Source organism: Populus trichocarpa, chromosome 2 (assembly GCF_000002775.5).
Source record: "Populus trichocarpa isolate Nisqually-1 chromosome 2, P.trichocarpa_v4.1, whole genome shotgun sequence".
In the NCBI taxonomy this organism is placed as follows: Eukaryota; Viridiplantae; Streptophyta; class Magnoliopsida; order Malpighiales; family Salicaceae; genus Populus; species Populus trichocarpa.
Genome location: NC_037286.2, coordinates 2,841,576 through 2,865,848, shown reverse-complemented (window position 1 = coordinate 2,865,848; position 24,273 = coordinate 2,841,576). Strand labels below are relative to the sequence as shown.

At 35.2% G+C, this 24,273-nt stretch overlaps 3 protein-coding genes across 3 annotated transcripts; 2 read left to right on the top strand and 1 right to left on the bottom strand.

Annotated features, from left to right (window-relative positions):
* Nucleotides 1-7,929: 7,929 nt before the first annotated feature.
* LOC7471996 (PRA1 family protein F3) lies at nt 7,930-9,053 on the bottom strand. The gene has a single exon (XM_002300762.3). The coding sequence runs from the start codon at nt 8,703-8,705 to the stop codon at nt 8,121-8,123; it is 585 nt and encodes a 194-aa protein (XP_002300798.2). The 5' UTR covers nt 8,706-9,053; the 3' UTR covers nt 7,930-8,120.
* Nucleotides 9,054-10,476: 1,423 nt separating this feature from the next.
* On the top strand, nt 10,477-12,795 carry LOC7471995 (signal recognition particle 9 kDa protein). The gene is made up of 4 exons (XM_002302035.4): nt 10,477-10,741; nt 11,078-11,146; nt 12,284-12,377; nt 12,538-12,795. The coding sequence occupies exons 1-4, from the start codon at nt 10,670-10,672 to the stop codon at nt 12,612-12,614; spliced, it is 312 nt and encodes a 103-aa protein (XP_002302071.2). The 5' UTR covers nt 10,477-10,669; the 3' UTR covers nt 12,615-12,795.
* Nucleotides 12,796-18,125: 5,330 nt separating this feature from the next.
* Nucleotides 18,126-21,016, top strand: LOC7479993 (probable WRKY transcription factor 21). The gene is made up of 3 exons (XM_002302034.4): nt 18,126-19,480; nt 19,623-19,748; nt 20,303-21,016. The coding sequence occupies exons 1-3, from the start codon at nt 18,696-18,698 to the stop codon at nt 20,445-20,447; spliced, it is 1,056 nt and encodes a 351-aa protein (XP_002302070.2). The 5' UTR covers nt 18,126-18,695; the 3' UTR covers nt 20,448-21,016.
* Nucleotides 21,017-24,273: the final 3,257 nt, after the last annotated feature.

Sequence of the window (24,273 nt, the reverse complement as noted above, 5' to 3'; positions counted from 1 at the left end):
GGTTATTAAAGACTTACATAGTTGTTAATTTCAGAGCTCGTAAGATTAGTTGAGGTACACATAAACTGACCTAAAGACTCTTATTAATAATAATAAAAATAAAAAAATAGAAAAAGGATGTGGTGTGAGATAGAAAGAGCATCTTTTTTTTTTCTTGCCAGCGAGTTTGTGTTCAGGGTCATCCACTGCAACTGGGGTGCCGTATAGGGAAGATTGGAGTGAGGGAGAAGCACTCTACACGAGTAACATGTTCGTGAAACTTGTCAAATAACCATCTCAACTCAAAAGCTTAAGCTTTTCGGTGAGGTCTCATGATATAATTTATATTATTCTCTAACACACCCCCTCAAGTAAAAGCCTTTTGGACTTGAAATTTGCACAGACCCATATTACCTTTGTGCTTAATTTTAATCAAATAAATGAGGATAATGAGATTCGAACTAAAAACCACTTGGTCATCAAGGCTCTGATACCATGTCAAATAATCATCTCAACCTAATAACTTAAGCTATTAGATGAGATCTCAGGATATGATTTATATTATGGTCTAACAATTTCCAAGCTCGAGATGCTTTTATGTACTTTGTATGGAAAGCAAGAAACATAAGATCTTGATGCTGCAGTGCGATCACTTAGGCGGTGCGACTAAAGGCTCACAGCAACTGATATGAGGTTCTTCGCCGTGCACAGATGGAACTTCTCTTGCTGGCATTCAGATAGTATTCATTACTTACATTTTGTTGATTGCATTATGTAAAAGCTCTTATAGCAGGGCCAACACCTACTGAGTTAATTTCCCTTTCATTAAATGAAGAAAATCTCTGTTATCCATGGATAAGAAATAGATTGATAACCACCTGTATATTAACTGCTTGGCTCGCTGAAATGATGATCTTGATGAGAGAAATTAAGACGGCTCAGGCACAAAAGATAAACTTGCAGATTTGTTAAACGGTATACCATTATATAATTTCACACCGATTGTAGTAGCAGCAAAGCCAATCGAGCTGAACGTACTCACTGCATTGACCCATCTTAAAGAGTGGATATCTGTGAGCTGCGAGAGAGAGTTCAAAGGCTCCAAAGAAGATAATGAAGTGCTGTAAGGTCAGCGTACAGTCCTTGTGATAATTCTTGTAAACAGCCTGCAGAGAAAAGGAATGCAGCAATTTGAATGGCCATGTTATTGCCCAAAGAAGCCACCTGCTGAAAAAAAGCAACAGCTCAGTAACCCCAGAATCCTTCAAGAATCAGATAAACAGATGGTGAAGAAAGCAAAAACTAGAAATCCCATTATTTTTTTACGGAACAAGCAATGCATTTGAACATTCCTCCCATCCCATCTCCACGAAGACGCAATCAATAGACTCCATGATGATATTTGGAGTTCTGGGCCCAATTTCCCGTTTAAAGTAATCAATTTCATAGAATAGGATTTAGTAAAAGCGCCTAATAATCTACCTTCACATGCAAAGAAGACAGAAATGATATACAGAACCTTGTCAGTATGAAACATACAATTGAAAGAAATAAATCACTAATCCATCACATTCCTCGAATGAACGCTACCAAGGCATAACAACATGAGAGAATTCGTGAAAAGACCATAAGCATAATCAGATATTATGGTTGCACTACTCCAAGAGATCACCACTGAATCATCAAAGAAAATAATCTTACACATTCCGCAGACCCAGTAAGAAGAGAGACTTCTGGAACCACTCCACCAATCAGGCACAAAACAAGCTAGGAACCAAAAACTCTTCCAAAAACTAGTGGGGAAAGGGAGACCCATAGTGAAACTAGCTTTTAAAGTCACCAGAACAAGGATTGTGACAACAGGCAAGCCACTAACTTTGCATGGCCGGTGACATCAATATTGCTAACTTTCCTTTGTCAGTTTTTCACTTACAAGCTCCTCAAATGGAGCCGATGCATTAGATCCACCTTTAAATGAAAACTCTTCCGCAGTATTTTCGTTGAAATTCAAGAGACTCAACATTATTGCAAATAAAGAAAGATTCGTACTTTTAAGCATATGGCAAGCAACAATCTGGATCATCTCTGTTACAGAAGCCGGAAGGAGACCTTCACGCACTTATGCCACTTTTAAGACCAGGAACAGGGAAATTCAGTGTTAGTCCACCTTTCAAAAAAAAATAAAGAAAAAAAAACTAGTGTCACTTGCATTTCCAAATTCAGATCCCAGACTTCCACTAGAACACCAACCTTGCACCCTGCTATATCCGGATGTTTGTGTATTGTAACCAAGTTCACATCATAACAAACAACATGAGCTATAGCACCATGGTGCGTGTTTGGGAGTGTGGTTGTAGTTGTGATTGCTTTTCAAAGTGTTTTTCACTCAGAAAAGTATGTCAATAATATTTTTTTTTTTATTTTTTAAAAATCATTTTTGAGATCAGCACATCAAAATGATCTGAAAACATCAAAAACATATTAATTCAAAGCAAAAAAAAAAAATTCAAATTTTTTCAAAAGCACTTTTAAAATGCAGTGCCAAACACGCACGAGCGGGCTAGTACCTCATCAAGACTCTCATATGACATGAGAGCTAGGATTTGGGTTCGAATCTCAGATCGATAAACACTATTTTCATCAAATAAAACACTATTTTTTACTACATTTAACAATAAGCATTAATGCTTTAGCTTTTTATAATTTGTCCTTGTTTGGTAGTTTTATTTTTTAGGCTTAATAAGTATTGGACTTTATAATATATTTTGATATTTTAACATTTTATTGTCACAGTGAATATTGAAATGCTTTGACTTTTTACAATTTAGTTCTTAACTTTTTTTTTTTTTGGCAATTTTATCATTTAGCATTGGATTTTATGGGTATTGAATTTTATAATTTATTTTGAGACTTGACATTTCACAATAGCAATGAATAGTGAAATGCTTTGGCCTTTTACAATTTGGTCCTCAAGGTTTTTTTTAACAATTTCATCCTCATGTTGGATTTTTCAAAATACAAGTGCGTTGTAAAACCCCGAATAATATTATTGATATTAATAAAAGATGTCATTGTTCTTTGTTTTGAATACAAATATTGGGGTTGTTACACGCGTGGTGAAAATTATAAATTTAAAGTTTTTTTGGAGTTTCAAAAACCCGGTTAGATAAATCTAGAATTGTTTAGGATTTATGTAATGATTATTTGAAAATTATATATTTTTTTTTCAGCTTTAATATTTACTTTAAAATTGAATTAGAAACTTAAAGGTAGTGAACCTACCTTCAAATGGATGCATAGGGACGTACACAGGCGATTCCTGCAGTTCTGCCTTTGTAACTAGCTGCAAGAGTTGCAAGCATTCACGAGTATTTGACATAGAATATCAAAATTCAATGTGAGATAAATGCTTGTCCTTGCTATGAAGGCAAAATGAGGCCTTAAAATGTGATTCTAATACACATAGGAACAGCTTGCAAGATGCGTATGCATAGAATATCTGTTCATGCCAGTTTGATTTTGACTTTCATTTTTGAAACCCCAGGTGACATGGATGTCGAATTATGGTTCATGAATTCAGACCAAAACCATTTCTATATATATCTACTGGGAAGCTTACATTATTCTGCATGAAAAGCGCTCATAGCTGAATCCTCGTTAGAACATTCGCAAGATTGCTAACTGAAAACAAAAACCCTTTGAAATCCAGTATCTGATTCTAAATTATTCTAATACCAAAAGAAAATATAATTCTGCATCAATAAATTTCAATGAATTATGCATACATTCTGTATATTTGGACAAAAAAGATATGATTAGTTATTTATGTCTTGTAAATTTCTTCAGATGGGCAGTAGATTCGATAGGACTGGATCCTATGAATAATAATAAGGAAGCAGTAAAGCTACTGCCTAGATTCGATAGGACTGGATCATTCATAAGATGAACGAAATTAAGAACTGGGCTACAACTAAAAAAAAAAAACCAGGATGAAAAAAATGGGAAAGACATACCTTGTGAATCACATTGTTTCTCTTCAAAATGTACAGCAGGAATGTTCCAAAAATCCGTGACTCGAGAAACCAGGCGAAAATCTTGACAGGAAATCCAGCCATGCGAGGAGCTTATGAAACAGACGCAAATTTCAGCACATATATGCACATATTAGCTATTCATAAACTCAAGTATATGTCTGCAACAAATATATGCAGGCAAGTATAGGCATATGCAGAAGGGCATTTATGCCAAGCAAGACTTCAATAGCTTGCCTTGAAGTTTCTGCTTTTGGTAAATATGGTTTTAATTAAATGATGAAGAAAGGACCTGAAGCACAACGAAACCAGTCCAGAGTAAGTGATTTCACTATCATTGTTTCCAGGATTAATAAATTGTAAACATTATTTAAATCAAACAAACAAAAGTACTCTACTGCAGGAAGATCTGTTCAAGCAACCTGACTTGATAGAATCTATGTCCAAACAGTTAGTTTCAGTACCATATTAACAAAAAGTCCAGAATTTCGCAAGAAAGAACATGCAAGCATGGTTGACATGATAGTTATGATATGTTGGTTCAAGATTGTCTGCCTATAAAGTGATAGAATGGTAAATGAGTCTCAACGCTTCGAGATTAAAACACTGAAACTTGTCTACAGATATCTCATCAGCAAAAACTCCTCAACTTAACCCTCCCATATTGAACTTGAACCTTGATTGTTTCTGTGATAAGGCTATATGCAAAAGAGTGCTTCTTAACAGGAAACAGAAAGACTGTGCTAGACTGCCAGTACAACTAGTACCAACACATGATATGATAACCAAACAGGCTTAAGTCAAGAGAGCCAGAGCATGCAAGGAGGATTTAAAACAAATCAAAAATTCTCAGGAGAGGCTAAATAAAAAGAGAGAATGGCTTTTATATCAGGTAACGAGCCATACCAGGCGTGTAAGCAAAATGTATGTGGCTTGTTTGGGCAAGCACCATCTTTTCAAGAGGAGGTAGCGCAGCTTCAATGTTTTGCACGCGAACCATCAATTTATGACTTCCAGAAGCTATACTCGTCACTCACTCTTGTAAGCCATGGAAAACCTCTGCTGCAAATCTACAAAGGAGCTCAGATATGCTATTTAGTTAGATTAGCCACTTGAGATTTTGTAGTCAAAATCAAAGTAAAGGTGCATGTTCTGTATTGTTAACAAACAAAATATCTCCAGTAATTAAAAAATTTGAAAAATCTTTAAAAATAGAAAACCTCCTAACGAGAGACAAATCATACTTACAGTTAAGAAATCACTCTAATTTCTCCTATTTGAGTTGAATTAATAGTACAATTGTAAAAGCCGGTTATATTCTAACCCAACCAAAAAAAAAAAAAAAAATAATAATAATAATAATATAGTAGTAGATAAATAAATAAATAGTAAGCAAACATTTGAAGGGGCAAAATTAAACAAAAAAAAGTTATAAGGCATTAATTTATTGAGAAAGAACGGATGGGGACAAATTTGGAAAATGCTAAACAAAAAAGGTCAATGTACAAATTTAAAAAATGAGACTATATAAATGCTCTTTTTTTTTCTTCTTTTGGCCGATGGCTAGAAGCCATAAGAGAGGGAAAGGATTTGAGTGATTTTTAGTTGTTTCCTGGCAAATTATATAAAAACAAAAAAAAAAGTATAATTAGACTGATTAGCAGTTAGAAAGAAGAATTAAGAGGGGTTATTTAATGCTTGGAACTTGTTTTGAAGAAAGAAATCTAAAGCTAGAGTTTAAAAAGGAAGAAAAAAGAAACCTGAATTTTTCTTACATCCGTTCCTTGAATCTTTATCCAAGAAAGTTGAAGAACATGTTTAGAATGATTAATTGTTATAATTTTGTATATTGATGGGGAAATTAAATTGCTATGATTATGTAAATTTGGAGATTTATGGTATTAATTATTGAAATGATGCAATTCATGATTGAACTATATTAGGAAGCATAAATTATTAATGGGTAAGTGTTTAATTTAGAAATGGAATAAACAAACCCCTCCCTCTTTTTTTGTTATTGGTCTCGGCAAAAGAAGAATTTTTTTAAAGATTGAAGAATTTAATGCAATTGTTTAAGAATTGTGGGAATTTATGTGCTTATAAATGTTAATAAATAGAAAGGTGAAGGATGTTACAAAAATAAAATATTCACCCTTTTTCCTTAAAGGAATTTCAGCCATGACATATAAAAAGGAGAAAAAGAATTTTGACTTGGATTTTGTTAACGTAAAAGAGTGATTTTAGATGAATCAGATGGATTACTAGAGAATTAGAAAGTTAATTTTGATGAAGGGTTAAAAAGAAGAATTTTATTCTTCTTAACTTAAAATGAAATGAGATTTTTATCATTTGGTTATGAATAATAATTGACATGTTGATTTTTGTGCTGGTGCAGAAGAGATCGCAGGACCTAATCAGCAATATAGGACCACTTCACGCCCACAAACATCAGGTAGGTGTTAAATACCCTATAATAAATTAATTGCTTAATTTAATATTTTAAAAGAAATTTCCTTTGATTGTAATTTTAATGTAGAAATTGTGAAATAAAAAGAATGGAAATAATGCTCTGTTAAATAAATGGGAGTGCCAAAAGAATATTTACTGGTTAATGGAATTAATGCCTTGTTAAATAAATGAACGCGTAGAAATATTATTTCCTGATTAATGGAAATAATGCCCTGTTAAATAAATAGACGTGCTGAAAGATTATTTCATGGTTAATGAAAATAATGTCATGTTGAAATGGGTACATTAGTTGAACTATTTCCTTTTCTTCTTACCTGAACTTTAGATATAATGTACTAATCAATGGACAACCTGAGAAAGTCATATCTTGGTTAATGAAGAAGATATCTAATGAAGGATTGGCAAAATTAAAATTTAGATTAAATTAATAAATTGATGATAAATACTTCATTTAATAAGCTAGTGTGTATGTTATTATGTATGCTTTAAATAGACCTTATTTAAATTGTGTATTATTAATAAGTGTAAATTTTCTAGTTTTTACCAAATGTTCACATGTTCTATAAATATGTTGTTAGGTACATCACACTCTCGAGCTGGAAAGTAGAAGCATAGATGAAAATCCTTGTTTAAGTTAATTTTTGTATTGGAAGTATTGATAGTATGTTTTATATCGCCGGTTTATTAAGAAATTTTAAAATATTTAAATTATTCTTTTACCAGATATGTAATTCAGAACAATGCCCTTACTTTAATTAGTAATATAGTTTTGTTGTATTTATATTTAAATATGTTTGTGTCCTAAGAAATTAATGTTATTGTAAATAAATTAGTTTTAAATATTGTGTATGAAATCATACAATGTTAACTATATAAAAAAAAATGAAACTACTGGGGATATGGAAATTGATGCATTTAGTATAGTTGCGATGTTTATTTATATTGGGATGAGTTTGCGGTTATTATTTATAAGTTTTGATTTTCAGTCAATAACTTAGTATTAAAAGTAAAAAGAAAATTCTGCTGAAATTTTTTTAAAAATATTTACTTAAAAAGAGACTGATTAACTTTTTTAAATAACTTTTTTTCAAGGCCTCGACAACAATCACCTCTTTAATTAAAAATAAAAGAAATAGAAACTGAAAAGAAAAAATAAGAGAAGAAGAACACCAAACTCGGCAAGATCGCCTAAGTGACGCAAGATCCCAACCAAGCCATCAACAGCAACACCATGGAGCACATCTTTTGAATCTCCATCATTGTTTGCTTCCTTATAAAGCTCACCCTGTCCTAATTTATACTCATTTCTCACTTCAAACCGAACCTTTTCGGTTTTTGGTTCTTCTCTTCTCTCTTTATCTCTTTTAAAGAAGAGATTCTTCTCTATTTTAGAGTGAAATAGCAACAGTATTAGTACAGTAATGCATTCAAAATTTAATGAACAAATGAATGAAATAATAACAATAATTTTATTATTTATGTTCAAATCGTTAAAACGGTTTTGAAATTATGTTATTACATAATTTCATCTAATTTTAATAATTTTACCCGAGTTCAACTTAATTTCATTTATTTTTGAGTTTTTAAAATAATTTTACATTAAGTATATATTGAGTCGTAAAATATTTCGAGTCAGTGATTTTAACACCATGGTTTGACTACATCTGGGCGGAGTTTGACTACATCTGGGCTGAGTTTGACTACATCTGAGTGGACTTGAGGATGAAATTCTGGTGGAACCGGATCCCGAGACGGGGAAGCCATAGTTACCGTTGCGTGTCGAGCGATAGGCGATGGCAAATCTTGCTCGTCCAGATACAAGTCATCAGTTCTTCTAAACGCAGCGTGTAAGAGAACAATAGCAGCTCCAATCAAAAGCGAAACCAAGACATTTAACCACACGTGTGTGAAAATCAAAGCAACAATAGTAGCGACACCGAGCAAACCAAGCACCACACGATCATTAATCGTGCGGTGGAAAATCACCAATGGCTGGTCACGAAAGAAGTAAAGGTAAAACCAGGCGACGAAGACGATCAAGAAGACAATCATTGAGAGAGGGTGCCATAAGAGGCTTAAGAAGAGGACAGAGAGGATTATCATTGTGTAATTAACGCTAAAGTAGGAGAGGTTCCGTTTTATGCGGACTGTGGTATTGCCGAGGGAGTATGGGCGCTCAATTAATTCGCGCCATGGGCGGCGAGTGGCGAAGATGGTGGATGCCATATTGGTGGCGCGTGTGAGGAAGGTCGACGGGGTGCGGTGGTTGGGAGGGAACCGTACGAAGCTGGAGATGGAAAAGTGACTGAGAAAGACGAGAGGAGAGATCGGTTCGCTGTTACAGAGTGAGTGGCGGTTTTGTGGATCTCTATAAAGAAGGCATTTCCTTTTTTAATGGCTAGATATTTGTCGGGAAAGAGCGCCGAGAGCAGAGGCTTGTGAAGACGACGCCGTTTCGCTTCTTTTGCGAGTTGTAGGGGTAGAGAAAAGGGTAGGCCGGCAAGGATTGAGGGTGTAAATTGGGGCCAATAATGAAGAGATGTTATAGACATTTAGAGAGAGAGACTCGACTGAATAATTAATGTCCAAGTTGTCACGTTAAGCATCGCACATTGTCTTTTATTTTTCTTAATTTGAAAACAGTTTTTAAGAAATAGAAAATAGAAAATAATGGTATAATAAAGTAACAGCTGGGACATAAAAATAAAAAATAAAATTTATCATGGCAAGTGAAGATTTTGCGAATAGTTTTTTTATCAAAAAATAAAAATAGAGCAACAGTACAAAAATTGTCCCAAATTTTACAATTTTGAATCAAAAGGCATACTGCTTATCTACCCATTAAAGAGAAAAATCGAATCATGAGAGATTTAATAACAATAATAATAAATAAATAAAAATAAAAATAAAATTATAAGCTAATAGCTTGCAGACCAAAAGGAGAATAAGGATTCGGTGAGAGAGAGAGAGAGGCATTTTTTTTTCCTTGGCAAGAGGGTTAGAATATGTGCGAGTTTGCGTTTAAATAACGATTTAGAAACACAGATAAAACTATATTTTATAAAATTTTAAATTATATTTTTTAAATCATTTTAATATATTTATAAAAATATTATTTTAATATATTTTTAAATAAAAAAAAACATTTCAAAAACAATGACTGCACTTCCATCTCCGGCCTTAACAAGGACATCCAGTGCCACTAAAGTAGCTGGTGGGCCTTACGGGGAAGATTGGAGAGAGGGAGAAGCACCTACTCTACACGAGTAACATGTTCGTGAAGCTTCAGCGAGCTCGGCATGCTCTTATCTACTTTGTATGGAAAGCAAGAAACATGAAGATCTTGATGATGTAGTGCGATCACTTAGGCGGTGCAGAGCAACTAATCTGCTTTCTCTGGAAGCTCAGGTTACGAGGTTCTTCGCCGTGCACAGATGGAACTTCTCTTGCTGGCATTCAGATAGTATTCACTACTTACATTTTGTTGATTGCATTATGTAAAAGCTCTTATAGCAGGGCCAACACCTACTGAGTTAATTTCCCTGTGATAATGCTTGTAAACAGGGAAGCTCAAAGGCTCCAAAGAAGACAATGAAGTGCTGTAAGGTCAGCGTACATTCCTTGTGATAATGCTTGTAAGTAAACAGCCTGCAGAGAAAAGGGAATGCAGCAATTTGAATGGCCATGTTATTGCCCAAGAAAGCCACCTGCTGAAAAAAAGCAATAGATCAGTAACCCTAGAATCCTTCAAGAATCAGATAAACAAATAGTGAAGAAAGCAAAAACTAGAAACCCCATTTACAAAACGGAACAAGCAATACATTTGAACATTCCTCCCATTCCATCTCCACGAAGAGGCAATCAGTAGTCTCCATGATGATATATGGAGTTTTAGGCCCATACGCCTTTCTTTTCCACTTAACCGAACGGGTTGCCGCCTTACGAAAACGACCTCGTTTTCACTTGAAGGGTGTCCGGTCCCATCCATTTTTTTTCTGCTCGCATGTCAAAATTCAATTGGCTCGTAAGCCGGACCTTAAAATAATACGATTGTAAGTGAAAAATGCCCCATCCCTAAAAACCCAGCAAAATCTCCCTGCCCTCTGCTTCACCTAAGCTTTGTTGACGGGCAGTTCCCGATCCGTTGAAAATCAAGTAATTCTCTCTCGGTTTCTTACCTTCTCAACGCAATGGTTTACATGGCTTCATGGGACGAGTTCGTTGAGCGATCCGTACAGTTGTTCCGTGCCGATCCTGATTCTGTATGCTACATTTTTACCTTCGTTTCTTTTTTTTGGCTAATTTGCTGCTGTTTGGCTAAGTTGCCTGGAGAATTAAAAGTAAAGAGAATCGAATTCGGATTCTTATTTCATGTTTTCTCTTTGGCTCGAAACACATCATGGGTGTAATTCGAGGGAGACACTTTTGTTTTTGAATTTTCCGATCAAAGTGAACCCTATGATCAAATGATTGATTCTACTTTCTTCTTTTCTTTTCTTTCGAAAATTATACCGATTTTTTTTTTCGTCGTGCTATTTTATATTGCTAATTTTTTTTTATTGGTTTATCTTGTGCAATTGAACTGGGTGGGGTTGTAGACTCGGTATGTCATGAAGTACAGACACTGTGATGGCAAGTTGGTTCTCAAGGTCACTGACAACAAAGAGGTAACGATCGATTTCATTTTAAGCCTTTTCTGTTTCGTTTGACACATGTGATTGAATCTGTGCTTTGATTTTATATGGGTTTGCCATAGATTATATATATAATGCTGCCATGTTTATTATTCTGTGATGAATGCTGTGCATTTGAGTTTAGGTTATATAAGAATCAGATTCTCATTGTTTTGCGAGGAGTTGTGTATGGTTTAGAATGCAATTTTGTGAAACTAGAGGGATATTGGTCTAAGCTGTGTCAGAACAATGGGTGCTTTCTGCTGTTTAATGTCGAATGTGGTTTTGATGTTATATTGTTTAATGAATCAGATTGGATTTCGGAGGTTGTTACTATGTTTGTTGGATTAGGTTGCCCCCAGTTAGTTTGAAATTGAGATTTAATTGAGGTGAGTTCATGGCTGCCTTGATGATGACTGGTTTGCTTTATCAAATGTTTGGATCAAGAATTCTCTTGTAAGAATGGATAATGCAATAGGGTTCATAACTGTTTTACCATAAATTAAATAGTAGCCTGTTTGACTTTGCAGCCTTTTCTATGATTTTGATGTGCATATAGCTGTTTCGCTACGAAACAGTTACTCACTGATTACTTGTAGAAGAAATTATTGTACAAATATGGCAGTCACTTACACAACCAGCATGCCCTGCAGAAAGTTCACCAGAAACCATGGGATTTCATGTTTGTCTAGCGTTCCTTCTCCTTTGATGCACGTGCATTCTTATTCACATTCGGCATCCTTTCCCTACTATTCTGACTCCCCTTCTGGCCTTCCCCAACCCTCACCAGTGTGTGTGGGCTCGTGTGTGCATGAGCGCGTTTGTGAATGAGTTAGGGAGAGAGAGACAGAGAGGGATGGTGGGTGGGAGGATGAACAAAAGATGATAAGGAATTTAGCAATGCTTCTGTGTATTAGCTTCTCATTTCCCTGGAATGTTTATTTCCTGAATTCGAATGCTTGTGTCCTGTTGAAAATCAACTCCAAACGTTTGTTGCCTTTATGCACAATTTATAGCTCTTGGAAACAAGTTGATAACAAGCAGCTTTCGCTATTCATATGCCATGATATCTGAATTCTATGTATTCTTTTCAGTAATGCCTCTATGTCCATGTTTGTGCTATTTTGCCAGTGTCTTAAGTTCAAGACAGACCAGGCACAGGATGCTAAGAAGATGGAGAAGCTAAACAACCAATTTTTTACTTTGATGTCTCGGGGCCCTGATGGTACAATCAATCTCTGAATGTCTTTTGTTTCCAACTTCCTCTGTGATTTGTATTATATTAAAGTTTAAACTCCAGTTCTTTTATTAAATTTGATAGAATCTAATGTGTCTTTGATGTGTCCAAGCTGTGCTCGTTTCTGATGTTTTTTCTCTTGATGCAGCGGATCTGTCGGAAGTTACAGGGAAAGAACAGACAGAAGCACAGCCAGGGAAGAAAGGGAGGGGAAGGAAACAATAACCTAGCTATTGCTAAACAAATAGGACTTGGACATATTTTACATAACTTGTCGATGAATTAATCGAATTTTTGGAGCTATGTGCCTCTTTACTCGTACAGTTGGATAACTGGGAAAATTGCTGTTCGCTTTGATTCTATTTATCCTGGCAATGATTTTTCCTAAAATCCAGGTTTCTTGATATTTCACAGCTACTGATTACGGGTGCGTTGTTTTCCCTCTTTCCAATTGATATTTGTTTGATTATGCTCCCCTCAATCAATTTCTTTTGCATTTTTGAAAAAAGATGATATTAAACTCCACCAATGCTTGTTGATGGCGGTCCGTGACAAAGTAAGCCTGGTATATTTATTGAACACAACTATTATAAGCAGATTATGATCAGGCGGTCAATCAGTGAGTGCCTGGTTGTAGAGCAAATATAAAAAACCAGCATTGTCGTTGCCCAACACGCCCACGCACCCCATGTTATTCAAGGCACGAGTGCATATTAGGACACTAGCAGCAACGGGCATAAGTTGCAACCCTTTGGATGTTTCTTCTTGTTCTTCACAACAAGGCAGGACTCAAATCAAAATGCTGTCCTTGATGGTTCTGTATCATCGTCTACCGTCGAATACATGTTGGATTTAAAGGCCCAGAGTCTGTTTACGGCAGCGTGCATTCTGAATTATTGATATACTTCTTCGGCCATTGCTCGCTTAGCCCGTGCATGAATTCCCGGTGTCATGTCCACAGTTGAAAATGGTACATAAGGAAGCGTGTGAGGTGAGGACCACCATTTTTGAAGTGCAGATGTCGTGTTTGACCTGCCGCAAACGTACAGGACAGGGCCGAGCATGTATTATCGAGTGGGAGACGATTTTTTCCCTCTCACTTTTCGGCCATGTGAGATCTCTCAGTTTTTACTGTTAAACAAAATCCAGTGTTTTAACATGGTACAAAAATAAGTCATTTATACTGAAATAAAAGATTTATATGAAAATCTTACCTTCACATGTATTCCAATGCCTGACATAGAAATATAAATGAGTAAGTTTTGCATTGCGATCAGCGATTGAACATGCTCTTTACAGGTTGATTTTCAGCTGAAAAAAAGAATACTTATTATTAGGTTAAAATATTTCTGCAGAACTCCTTCCAATCGCAACACCGTCATAAGAAGAAAGGAAAAGACCCAGGGGCCACCATGCATCATGGCCGTACCCCAGCAAGTTTAAAGTGTCTCCTATATCTTCAGATCCCAATGCAATGTTTTACTTTTATTTGCTTCTGGCCCCAATAAATACATTAAATTTAATAGGTAAACATGACATATTGAACATCTTTCACCGATCTATTCAGTGCAGAACTCTACTGAGAGCAGACCACACACAGGTCATGGAGTCATCACTCTTTCCCTGCTCTGCTCTCCTCAAGCATTTTTTCCAGCCCCTCGCATCACTCCCATGCTTGACATACTCTTCCCCTTCCATCTTTACGGACTTCAGTGTCTTAAGATTTCCTATATCGATATAGGACCTGTCTTTGCGAGTAAAGGTGGAGTCACTCCATTAAAACTAACTAGACCTGTGATCCTGTTTTAAGTAGTGGCCAGGTCACTTAAGCCAAGTTATATCGTCAATCTCTTAACCGATGGTCAAGTCAAATCACTTCATAAACTTAAGATGCAGTTGTGTTCGAAATTTCCATGACTTCATCATTCTTGATTTGGAATGTTTCAAAAGAAAGAATCAAAAGAAATGCCCTTCCGGGGATTCCTGAACTATGCTATCAATAAGAGCAAGAGCAACAAGGGGAAAATTCTGTTATATTATATTACTAGCATGTCTGCTTTCGAGCCTATAAAGCAGATTTCCAGCTGTTTGCTAAGACGAGATAAAGAGGAGAGTTGGAGCAAGAATATGCTGCCTATTTACATATAGTGTGAGTAAAAGGCGAGCAAATTCACCATTCAGCAGCACTACAAAAGGGGACCACGATGATAGAATCATGATCAGCTCCAGATATTCATACGTTTGTGTGTGGCAAAATGCTATAAAAGATCCCATGCTTTCATAGCCTTGCCTTTTGGAATAAAGATAAAGCTCTCTCTCGTTTCGTTCTGGAAATAAACTGTTGATAAAGTATAAATTCCTCGAATCCAAATTGCATAATTCTGCATTAATGCCTATATACCCCAGTTGCCTTAACATATAGTTATTCAGCAACCTTAGTCGAGAGAGCATAGAGTTCCATTCTGCTTTATTCCCCCTTATGCCTTCTCTTGGGCAGTCAATAATAAACAACTCGACGATGAAATGTTGCTGGGTAGAAAATATTACACTTCGATCCATCTTTTAAAAATGTAAAACGAATTTTTTATTCAATTGATGATAATATTATGATTTTATCAAGAGGTCTGGAATATAAATCTCTTCCCATAATCTAAAAAATAATAATTCCAAGATACGTATGAGGTCATTGATCATCCTGCTGTTGCTGGTTCATTTAATTCCAAAAACGATGTTTATATGACCTCAGAAAACCCTTTACAGTCGAATAAAAACTGAAAAAAGCAACTAGCGAACAAGTTTCATCGGCAGTCGACTCTAGGACCGTGTCGTTTTGTGATGAGGGCAACATGGGCATTTACCTGAGTTCAGGGGGAGCAAAAGTTGTCTCGCCTCCATCGTGGCTTTGTGATCCAACGCCCCCAATGCCCATGCCAGTCTCGTTACAAGTAGGGATCATAGCTATCAAATCCAGTTTGAGAGTTGATCCGGCCAAGAGATTGGGTTCTGGATCGATTTATCAGACTGGACCAGATTTAATAATTATTGTAGAGATGACGATGGCAACAGAGGAACACGGTAATACAAAATTGATGTGGTCATTGTTTTTCTAATAATAAAAATTATATTTTGTAATTTTATTTAATAATATTAATTTTTGAATTGAAATAGATATTTGATATAGTATTATAATCTTGATAATTAAATAATTTTAAATTCGAACCCATCACTTTAATTCTTTCCTAATTAAAATCTAATTGTTACAAGATATTATGTATTTGTTCAAGTTTTTATTTAATGAGATGTATTATAAAATAATATAAATTATATATACATGGAAGTTTCAAAAAAAATATTTTTTTGTATTTTATTATTATTATTATTTATGGAGAATATATAAATGTTAGGTTTTATTATAAATCTCACGTGTAATTGAATATAAAATCAACAATAAATTATAAAAATAATTATAAAATAAAAGATAAAAAACAATATATAAAAATATATATCCACTACCCCTGTTAAATTGGGTTTTATCACTGACAAAACGGGGCGAATAATTTTATGATCTATTCTTAAAAAACTCAATTATAATCGCTATGTATCTGTTAATTAAAAAAAATGATGAAGATGGCTCCACATTAAACCAATGTAATTAATATTAACGGTCCAAAGAGGGGAAGAAAAAACGAAGAAAGAGAAGCATGCAGTATGAAGTCAACGGAAATGGGTCCCAGCGGGCCCCACTCCTGTCAGTCACCGAACAGAACACCCCTAATTCGTGTCCCCCCGGCGCAGAATAGCAGCGAGAAAAGGCGATGCAGCCATGGGAGTTTATTTTTTCGGGCAGTCAAGAGGACACCTCGGGGTACGTGTCAGAGTTTTAGGGATAGACTCACAGACGTGTCAAGACCCAGTTGGCTGAACATTTTCTTACAGCGGCTGTATAGGATGCTCTTTCCGTCTTGGAGCCTGAGTGGAGGTTGTTTCAGGGCCCCACAATTGGCGGACATATCGATAAGCCGAGCAGATAGAGGAGTGAAAAAATAGTTGAAAGGGAAGTAAAAAACGAGTAGCTGGTTGGGTTTTGGCCTTCGGTTAACCAGTCAGTCACTCACTCACCTTGCTGGCATGGCTTGTGTTGATATATATATATATATAGAGAGAGAGAGAGAGAGAGACTGTTTTCCTCCCTTTTCTTATGCTAAAAATTTGTTTTTATTGAAAAGTTGATTTTGGATTAGTCTTTGCTATTCCCAGCAAATTTACTTCTAGCCTGTTCGTTTTTTATATTAAAAATATTTTTTATTTTTTATTTTTAATTAATGTTTTTATATTTTCATATTATTTTAATATAATAATATTAAAAATAAAATAAAAAATACTTTAAATAAAAAAATACTTTAAAAAACCAGCACGACATCAAAATCCTTTGTTGAAATATAACGCACATTTTGACTTGAATTTTTGCTTACATATTGAGTGGTAGGTCCGAAGAAGCGACCTCATGAATCTTTTAACTTTGTTTTATGTCACTAAATTAGCTATTTTTTTAATTAAAAAAAGTATGTGAAGATACAAAAGTGTGCAACACATCTGTAGCTTTTGATAAAAAAAATAATAAAAATCCAAAAATATATACGAGTTTTATACATGGATAATATCGAAAAGGACCTTCCACTTGTAGTGGTATTAGTGTAAATACAAAAGTTGGTGAAAATTGCTATCAAATACATTCAACTTATCAAGAAATAACGTCTTGTGCGTATTTTTTTGAAAAATTATTACTATATTTTTTAAATATTTAGCACTACTTGCTAAATTATAAATAGATTTGAAATAATCTCACATTCGGCGAAAAAACCCATGTCCTTTGAGATGCTTTTCAATGAATAAATTCAATCGAGGACGATTTTTTACCTGCTCATGTCATTATTCACCAGCAGTCCTTGACTTGTTAATTAATTAGATAGATTTTGATTTTACTTTTTAAAATCATAGTCATACAGAAATGAAATGTAAATTATTTTTTTAAAAAATTAATGTTTGTATTTTAGCTAGCTTACCTCCACCTTAACTAATTTTATAGACCTTGAAGTTAACAACTATATAAGTCTCTAGTGACCATCAATATTAGCAATCACAGAGCTTAAATCTAAGATTACAGGATGAGTAAACCCCTTGATTCCAAACTCTTGTTATGCGATTTTTTGTAAAAATATTTTGTAATTAAAAATATATTTAAATTATATGTTTTATATTAATATATCAAAATCTAAAGGCTTAGAAAATATTAATTTAATAATTTTTTGAATAAAAATAATTTAAAAAACATTTTAAAATATGTTGATTTATTAACCTGATATCTTGATAAATTCACAACATGTGCTCAACAATGCCAAAACATTTTGAATTTGGTAATAAATTGGTAGTATTAATGAACGTTCTGAACTTCTAGCACACCCATACATGGCAAGGCCTATCTTTGCAAGAGCTCCCAGCAAGGAGGGGGGGGAGGGGGGGGGGAGAGAGCATACCATGTCTGGAAGTAGTAAAACTGAAGCTGAAACTGTATAGTATAATGTATGGTCTTGAATTGAATTGAAGAGAAGAAAAGGGAATAAAACCAAGGTCCTGGTATGGGACCCACCTTCAAATCTGTGACAGAGACAGCAGTTTCATTTCTCAAGCCCCCCTCTCATTGTTTGCACTTTCTTATTTAAATGCCTCTTTCATTTCTCGCTTATTTTCTCTCACTGCGTAGAAAAAGATTAAAAGAATTTAAAAAGGGAGGAGAAAAACGAAACTAGGGAGTGATTAAAGACGGGAGCTTTGTATTCTTATGGGTTGTGTGTGAATTCTAAAAGCAACAAAGGCAAAGCAAAGTCTTCTCGTTCACACCTTTCAAATTTCAATCTCAAAGCCATGGAGTCAGAATATAGGGCTGAACACCACAGCAAGGTCTGTTTCCTTGGTGCTTTCTTTCACTCCAAATCTTGATCATTTGTCGCTCTAAAGAAACAACAAATTTGCTCCTTATTTTGGGTTTCTTTCCTTCTTTCCAGTCAAGTCTGTTGAATCTGAAAGATTAAGCCTTTGAGAAGTTTAATTTCTTGGAATTTACATGCTTAAAGCTTATCCCTTTTGTGGTCTTTACTCTTTACTAAAGAATGACCATTTGGGTCTTTGATTTTTTATTCCCTGAAGATCTAATATTGAGCTAGGTGTTTTAGATTCTTGGAGTTTATATGTTCTGGTGCTTTGGGTTTTGACTGATTAAGATTGCTGGAGTTTTTGGTTGTTTTTAACATGGAGGGGGTTGAAGAAGCTAACAGAGCAGCTGTGGAGAGCTGCCATAGAGTTATAAGTTTGTTGTCTCAACCTCAAGATCAGGTTCAATATAGGAATTTAATGGTGGAAACTGGCGAGGCTGTGTTTAGGTTCAAGAAAGTTGTTTCTCTTTTAAATACTGGTTTAGGTCATGCAAGAGTTCGGAAACTTAAGAAGTTACCGACCCCTTTATCCCAAAGCATCCTTTTAGATAACTCACTTAATAGAACAGGCCACTCATCCAAAACACCTCAGTTTCTCCAGTCTAGCAGTTACCTGGAAAGCCATCCGATTCAAGAATTGGGCTCAAGTGCTAAGAACTGTCTTTCTCTGGGAACCCCATCTTTGGAATTGAGTTCAACCGGGAAAAACCCTCTTCAGCTTGGGCAACCCACTTCAGCAGCTAATTATCAGTTCCTTCAGCTTCAACAGCAGCAGCTGCACAGGCTACAGCTTCAGCAGCAGCAGCAGCAGCAAATGAAGCAGCAAGCTGAGATGATGTTTAGAAAAAGCAATAGTGGAATTAGCTTGAATTTTGATAGTTCTAGCTGCACACCTACACTGTCATCCACCAGATCTTTTATATCTTCCTTGAGTATAGATGGTAGTGTGGCTAATTTGGAAGGAAGTGCATTCCATTTAATGGGGCCGGCTCGCTCCTCGGATCAGAGTTCACAGCAACACAAGAGGAAATGTTCTGGGAGGGGAGAAGATGGAAGTGTGAAATGTGGAAGCAGTGGTAGATGTCATTGCTCGAAGAAGAGGTTAGATCTGTTGGATTTCTTTGTGTCTATTTAATTATTCTGCTGTTAGAAATTAATTGTTCAAAATCGTGCCTGTTTTCTCTTATGTTTACCTTAGGCATGTTTTAACACTTTTGTTTCATTGCTTGTGTTGTGATGGCAGGAAACATAGGGTAAAGAGGTCGATCAAGGTACCTGCTATTAGCAACAAGCTTGCTGATATCCCCCCTGATGATTATTCCTGGAGAAAGTATGGACAAAAGCCCATCAAGGGCTCTCCTCATCCCAGGTATGCTCGCTTATTCCACTTCTCAAACATGGTTTTAGTGCAAGCAATTCATACAAGTTCTCTTTGAACAGAATTGTGATTCAGTAATTTTTTTAACTTCCTGTTGATTGAACTTATGCTTTTTCTAATTTGCTGACACTCACTCTGTACATGTTTACTTAGTGTGCATGTATGATCTAAATATATGTTTCCCATGCAGATTAAACAATGTGATGCATATTAATTGGTCAGCTGATTGTGTATGTTGTGCTAATTGCAACCTTTTGGTTATGGGATATGTGAAGTGGTCTCCGGTTAAACAGAACCAAGTACACTATTTGTTTTCACTTCTTGAACAAAAGCCTTGAGTAAAGTTAGTGGATAGTTCGGCTTGAATTGGTAGTCAAATAGTGTTATTTTATCACGCATGGCTTTGGGGGGTTGCTCATGGCATGTTAGAGAAATTTGCTTTCAGTCATCCCATGATTTCGAATATTCAGTTGTGCTCATCTTATTTAGTATTCACGTTCGCCTCTTTGAGGAACTTGTTCAAACGGAGGCTTAAACTTGTGCAGGGGATATTACAAGTGTAGCAGTATGAGAGGTTGTCCTGCAAGGAAGCATGTGGAGAGGTGCTTGGAAGATCCGTCCATGCTTATTGTTACCTATGAAGGTGAACATAACCACCCGAGGATTCCAGCACAATCTGCAAACACATAAAAGCTTCATGCAATACTTTCAAGGTTCTCACTGTTTAATGAAAACTTGTCGTGATTGGCTCCTGTACATATTTAGCATGGTTCAATACTGGGATATAGTCGGAGCAGGTTCTTTTTTGGGCTTTGAGAAGTTGGCTTTCCAAAGCTTTTTTAGCAATTTGGCAGTCAGGTCTGGCACTGATCTAAAAAAATTTTAAATTGGGGTCTCGGATTGTAAGATCTCTTTGATGGGCAACCACAATGGCTTTAAACGGTTCAAAAGAAGTGTTTCCTTTTTCTTGGGTTGTTGAAAATTGAAATGGCTCAATTGGTGTAATTTTCTTTCCGATTTGACTTTAATTTCTGATAGACTTTTCATTGCATTAATTTGAATGATTAGTGGTTGGTTTACAGTGCTTGTGGGGTTCGAAGGCAGATGATGCTTTTGTTTGCATGGACCCAGCATGACATCCTGTATTTGCCACGAGCAATGGTCATCATGTCTCTTGCAAGATACATTAGACATGCATGCAAGGAACTAACAGTGTTACTGAATGTTCGTGTAATTCAATCTTGTTCCAGGTTCTTGAATTATTAGTTGTATCATTTTTTATTTTCTTGTCTAGTTCGGTGTTTGAAAGTGAAAAACGGGCTGTGTATGAAATGACATGCAATCAAGACTCGCAGCCAATAATCATGAAAACGCGTATTCTGGCTCAACAACACCAAAGTCTTCGGCATTTGAGTAGCTTGTTTTTGTTTCTTGTTTGTGTAATCGTGGACCTGGTTCTGGTGGCTTGAGCCTAAAGATCATCCATCTTCAGAATCTGCGTCTGCACTTTCATCTATCCTACCAATTAATCACGAAAACAGTGCACCAGTTACTGGATTACCTCTCCTTCCCTGCTGTGAAGGAATTTTTCAAGCTATACAAATTGCTAAAGGGAGGATTTTGCAACAAGGCGTGTGACATGCAAAGGACCAACATGGGTTATCCTGCTACAGATCCATCGCTATATCACTGGACCTCCACTGGCATTTATGTTGTCCGAGAACAAATTCCAAATCTTGAAAGTTACAGAGCAAAACATTCTGTCTGACCACCTGTTGGCCTAAGTAGGTAAACACTGTACTGTCATGCAACCTTATCAGCAAACATGGACCCATATACAAGTTAACTACATTAATAGGGAAAAATACATTTAAGGATTCGATTGGTTGAGAGTCTATGATTGAGAGAGTTGAGGTTCTGTAGTGGTGGGGCGTCAAGGATATCAGTCAATCAATTGCTTGTACAAGTCATCGTAGTCATGATTATCACCTGGGTTGCATAAGGTTAGACTCATGTTTCAAGACAATACATTATGGTCGCCGGAGCATAATGCTAAGGTTTTTTCAACCTTGGAACGGAAGTAGATGGGATCTTGACCAGCTGCTGATATTGGTTTGTTGTAGTTGAGAAATGCCCTATCAGGGAAATATCCTAAATGCAATTAAATGGTGAATTAGAAAGAAGTAGCCTTTCTTGATCCTTACTGGCACGAAGATCGTCTCCCAGCCATGAACAAAATCTTCAACTTGTGATGAATTTGATTATGCTGTCCTTTTCCAGTTTGACTATATATATTCTCTTCTTTCTTTTCTAGTTTTGGTGAGAATAAAACCTTGTTCTGCCTTTTTCTTCCCGAAGAAATCAATTGGATAATTTATTTTTAAGTAATGTTGCGGTAGTTGTTTTATAAAGTATTTTTATTTAAAAATATATTGAAATTATATTTTTTTTAATTTTTTAAAATTTAATTTTAATATCAACATATTAAAATAATCAAAAAAATATTTAAAAATAAAATTAAAATATTTTTAAAATACAAAAATAAAAAATCAAACAGGTTAGTTGTATCTGTACGTTGAGAGTATCTTTTTAAAGACAGGGGAACTCGAAGCTAGATAGGAAAAACTCTGTGCATATGTATACCTAGCCAGCTTGTGAGTTAAAATAGGATCCTCAGGTTAGACTAATAGCCTATAGACTAGACTAGTGTTGCGTTACGCAACGACTCCAAGTCAATTTTAAAAAAAAAACATAAAATGAAATAATCCGTATGCATTGAAATCTCTATAATGTTATTAAATCTGATACAATTAGTTAATTTTTAATTTTTTAAATTTTAAAAAAATGAAAAAAAAATCATTATTTTTATTATTTAAATGAACAGTGAAAAACCACGAGGGGATTCAATTTATTTAATTAAAAAGAAAGTGTGCTTTTTTCATGCACTAAACTGTTTTAACATATTAACTGATATTTTAAGGGGGATTTGTTTCAAGGACACCAAATCAATCTCTCTAATTCATCCTAAAAAATAAAAATAATACATGAACATTGCTCCTATTATAGTACCTGTCGCGAGGCCAAAATTTTCACCCAAAATTCAGCTTTTTCGGCAATCTAATACACTAAGCTTTGGCTTGGTGTTTACAATGATTTGTCTTAAGCGAAAAAAAAACTATTATAAATAAATAAACTAAAAAACACAATATATACAAGAAATTCTTTTAACTTTATTAATCTTATAAACAAATTATTTACATAATATAAGTGTATGCATTATACATAAAAACTGCATGCTATACAAAGCAGAGTTTTCTAGTCTATTTATAGACAAGCATCAGAGATTACAAAGCATTAAACAGCTATTTATATTTTTTAGAAAGAAGTGGGGGCACTTTTCCCATGTTTTTATGAATTTAATTGGTGATTTTAACTCATCATCCCTTGATCTTGGTGTATTGAGAAGCAGTTATGCATCCATGTTCATGTTCAGCAACTATGTTCCAATAAAATAATAATTTTAATTGCTGTAACAACTCACTACACCGCTGTAATTATAACCCACAATTTATTTTTTTAATACCAGTTATTTATTGACATTCGAGGCATGTTTTGCCACATTTGAAAAGTCTATCATCTAAGTTCAAATTCATTCCGAGTCGAGAACCATGACTCGGGCGAAGCCAATTCACACTACTTGTCGAATTCACTGCTGTTCAATAAGAGCTGCCACTGTTCTTCTTTGTCGAATCCTGAGCAGAATGCATCCCTCGGCTCGCCCTCGCTCCTGGGCCTCTAATAGTACCTGTGTTTGTCTTCACACGATCCAAGTCTTATACCGAGCGAAGTTTATCATTAATCTATTTAAAGCATAGTTTGTAATTTGTATCCATGCCAAATCAAAATATTAACAATGATGAGTACATGATTAATTAAATTGTTTAAATAATTTTAGAAAAAAAACGATTAAGTCAAGATTTGAATCGTGGGGCCTGTGCCCATGCCACCATTGCAGGTTTGTCTCGAGTTGCAACCCCTTCTGGTACGGAGTGATGAACGGGCCTATGCCCATGCTTTATCATTCCGACCCGGGCCTCTCTGGTCAAATCTTCCATTTAATATATTACTCCCTTTCTTTCCAGTGAAAATGCTCGGTAAATAACAGCTGGAAAGTAATTTTTTTGGCAGGTGATTTTATGAAAATGAATTTATAAAAAATAAAAGATGAAATTTAATATAAAATAAAAAATAAAAAAGGCATTGAAACCAATCGACCAACCTCGTTGTCTAACTTTAATTTAAAATTAACTCGCATAAAAGTTACCTAGAAGTGACCCAATTGACTTAGTAGATTAAAAAAAAAACTCAAACAACTAGTAAAAAACGTGATTTGATTTTAAATATTTTTAAAGAAGACATGTTTTATCAATACCAAGACGATGACACATTGGATCGTCTCGGGCTTCTTGGTTTAACCTGACAAACTCGTGATCTTGATCATAGACTCTATTGGATT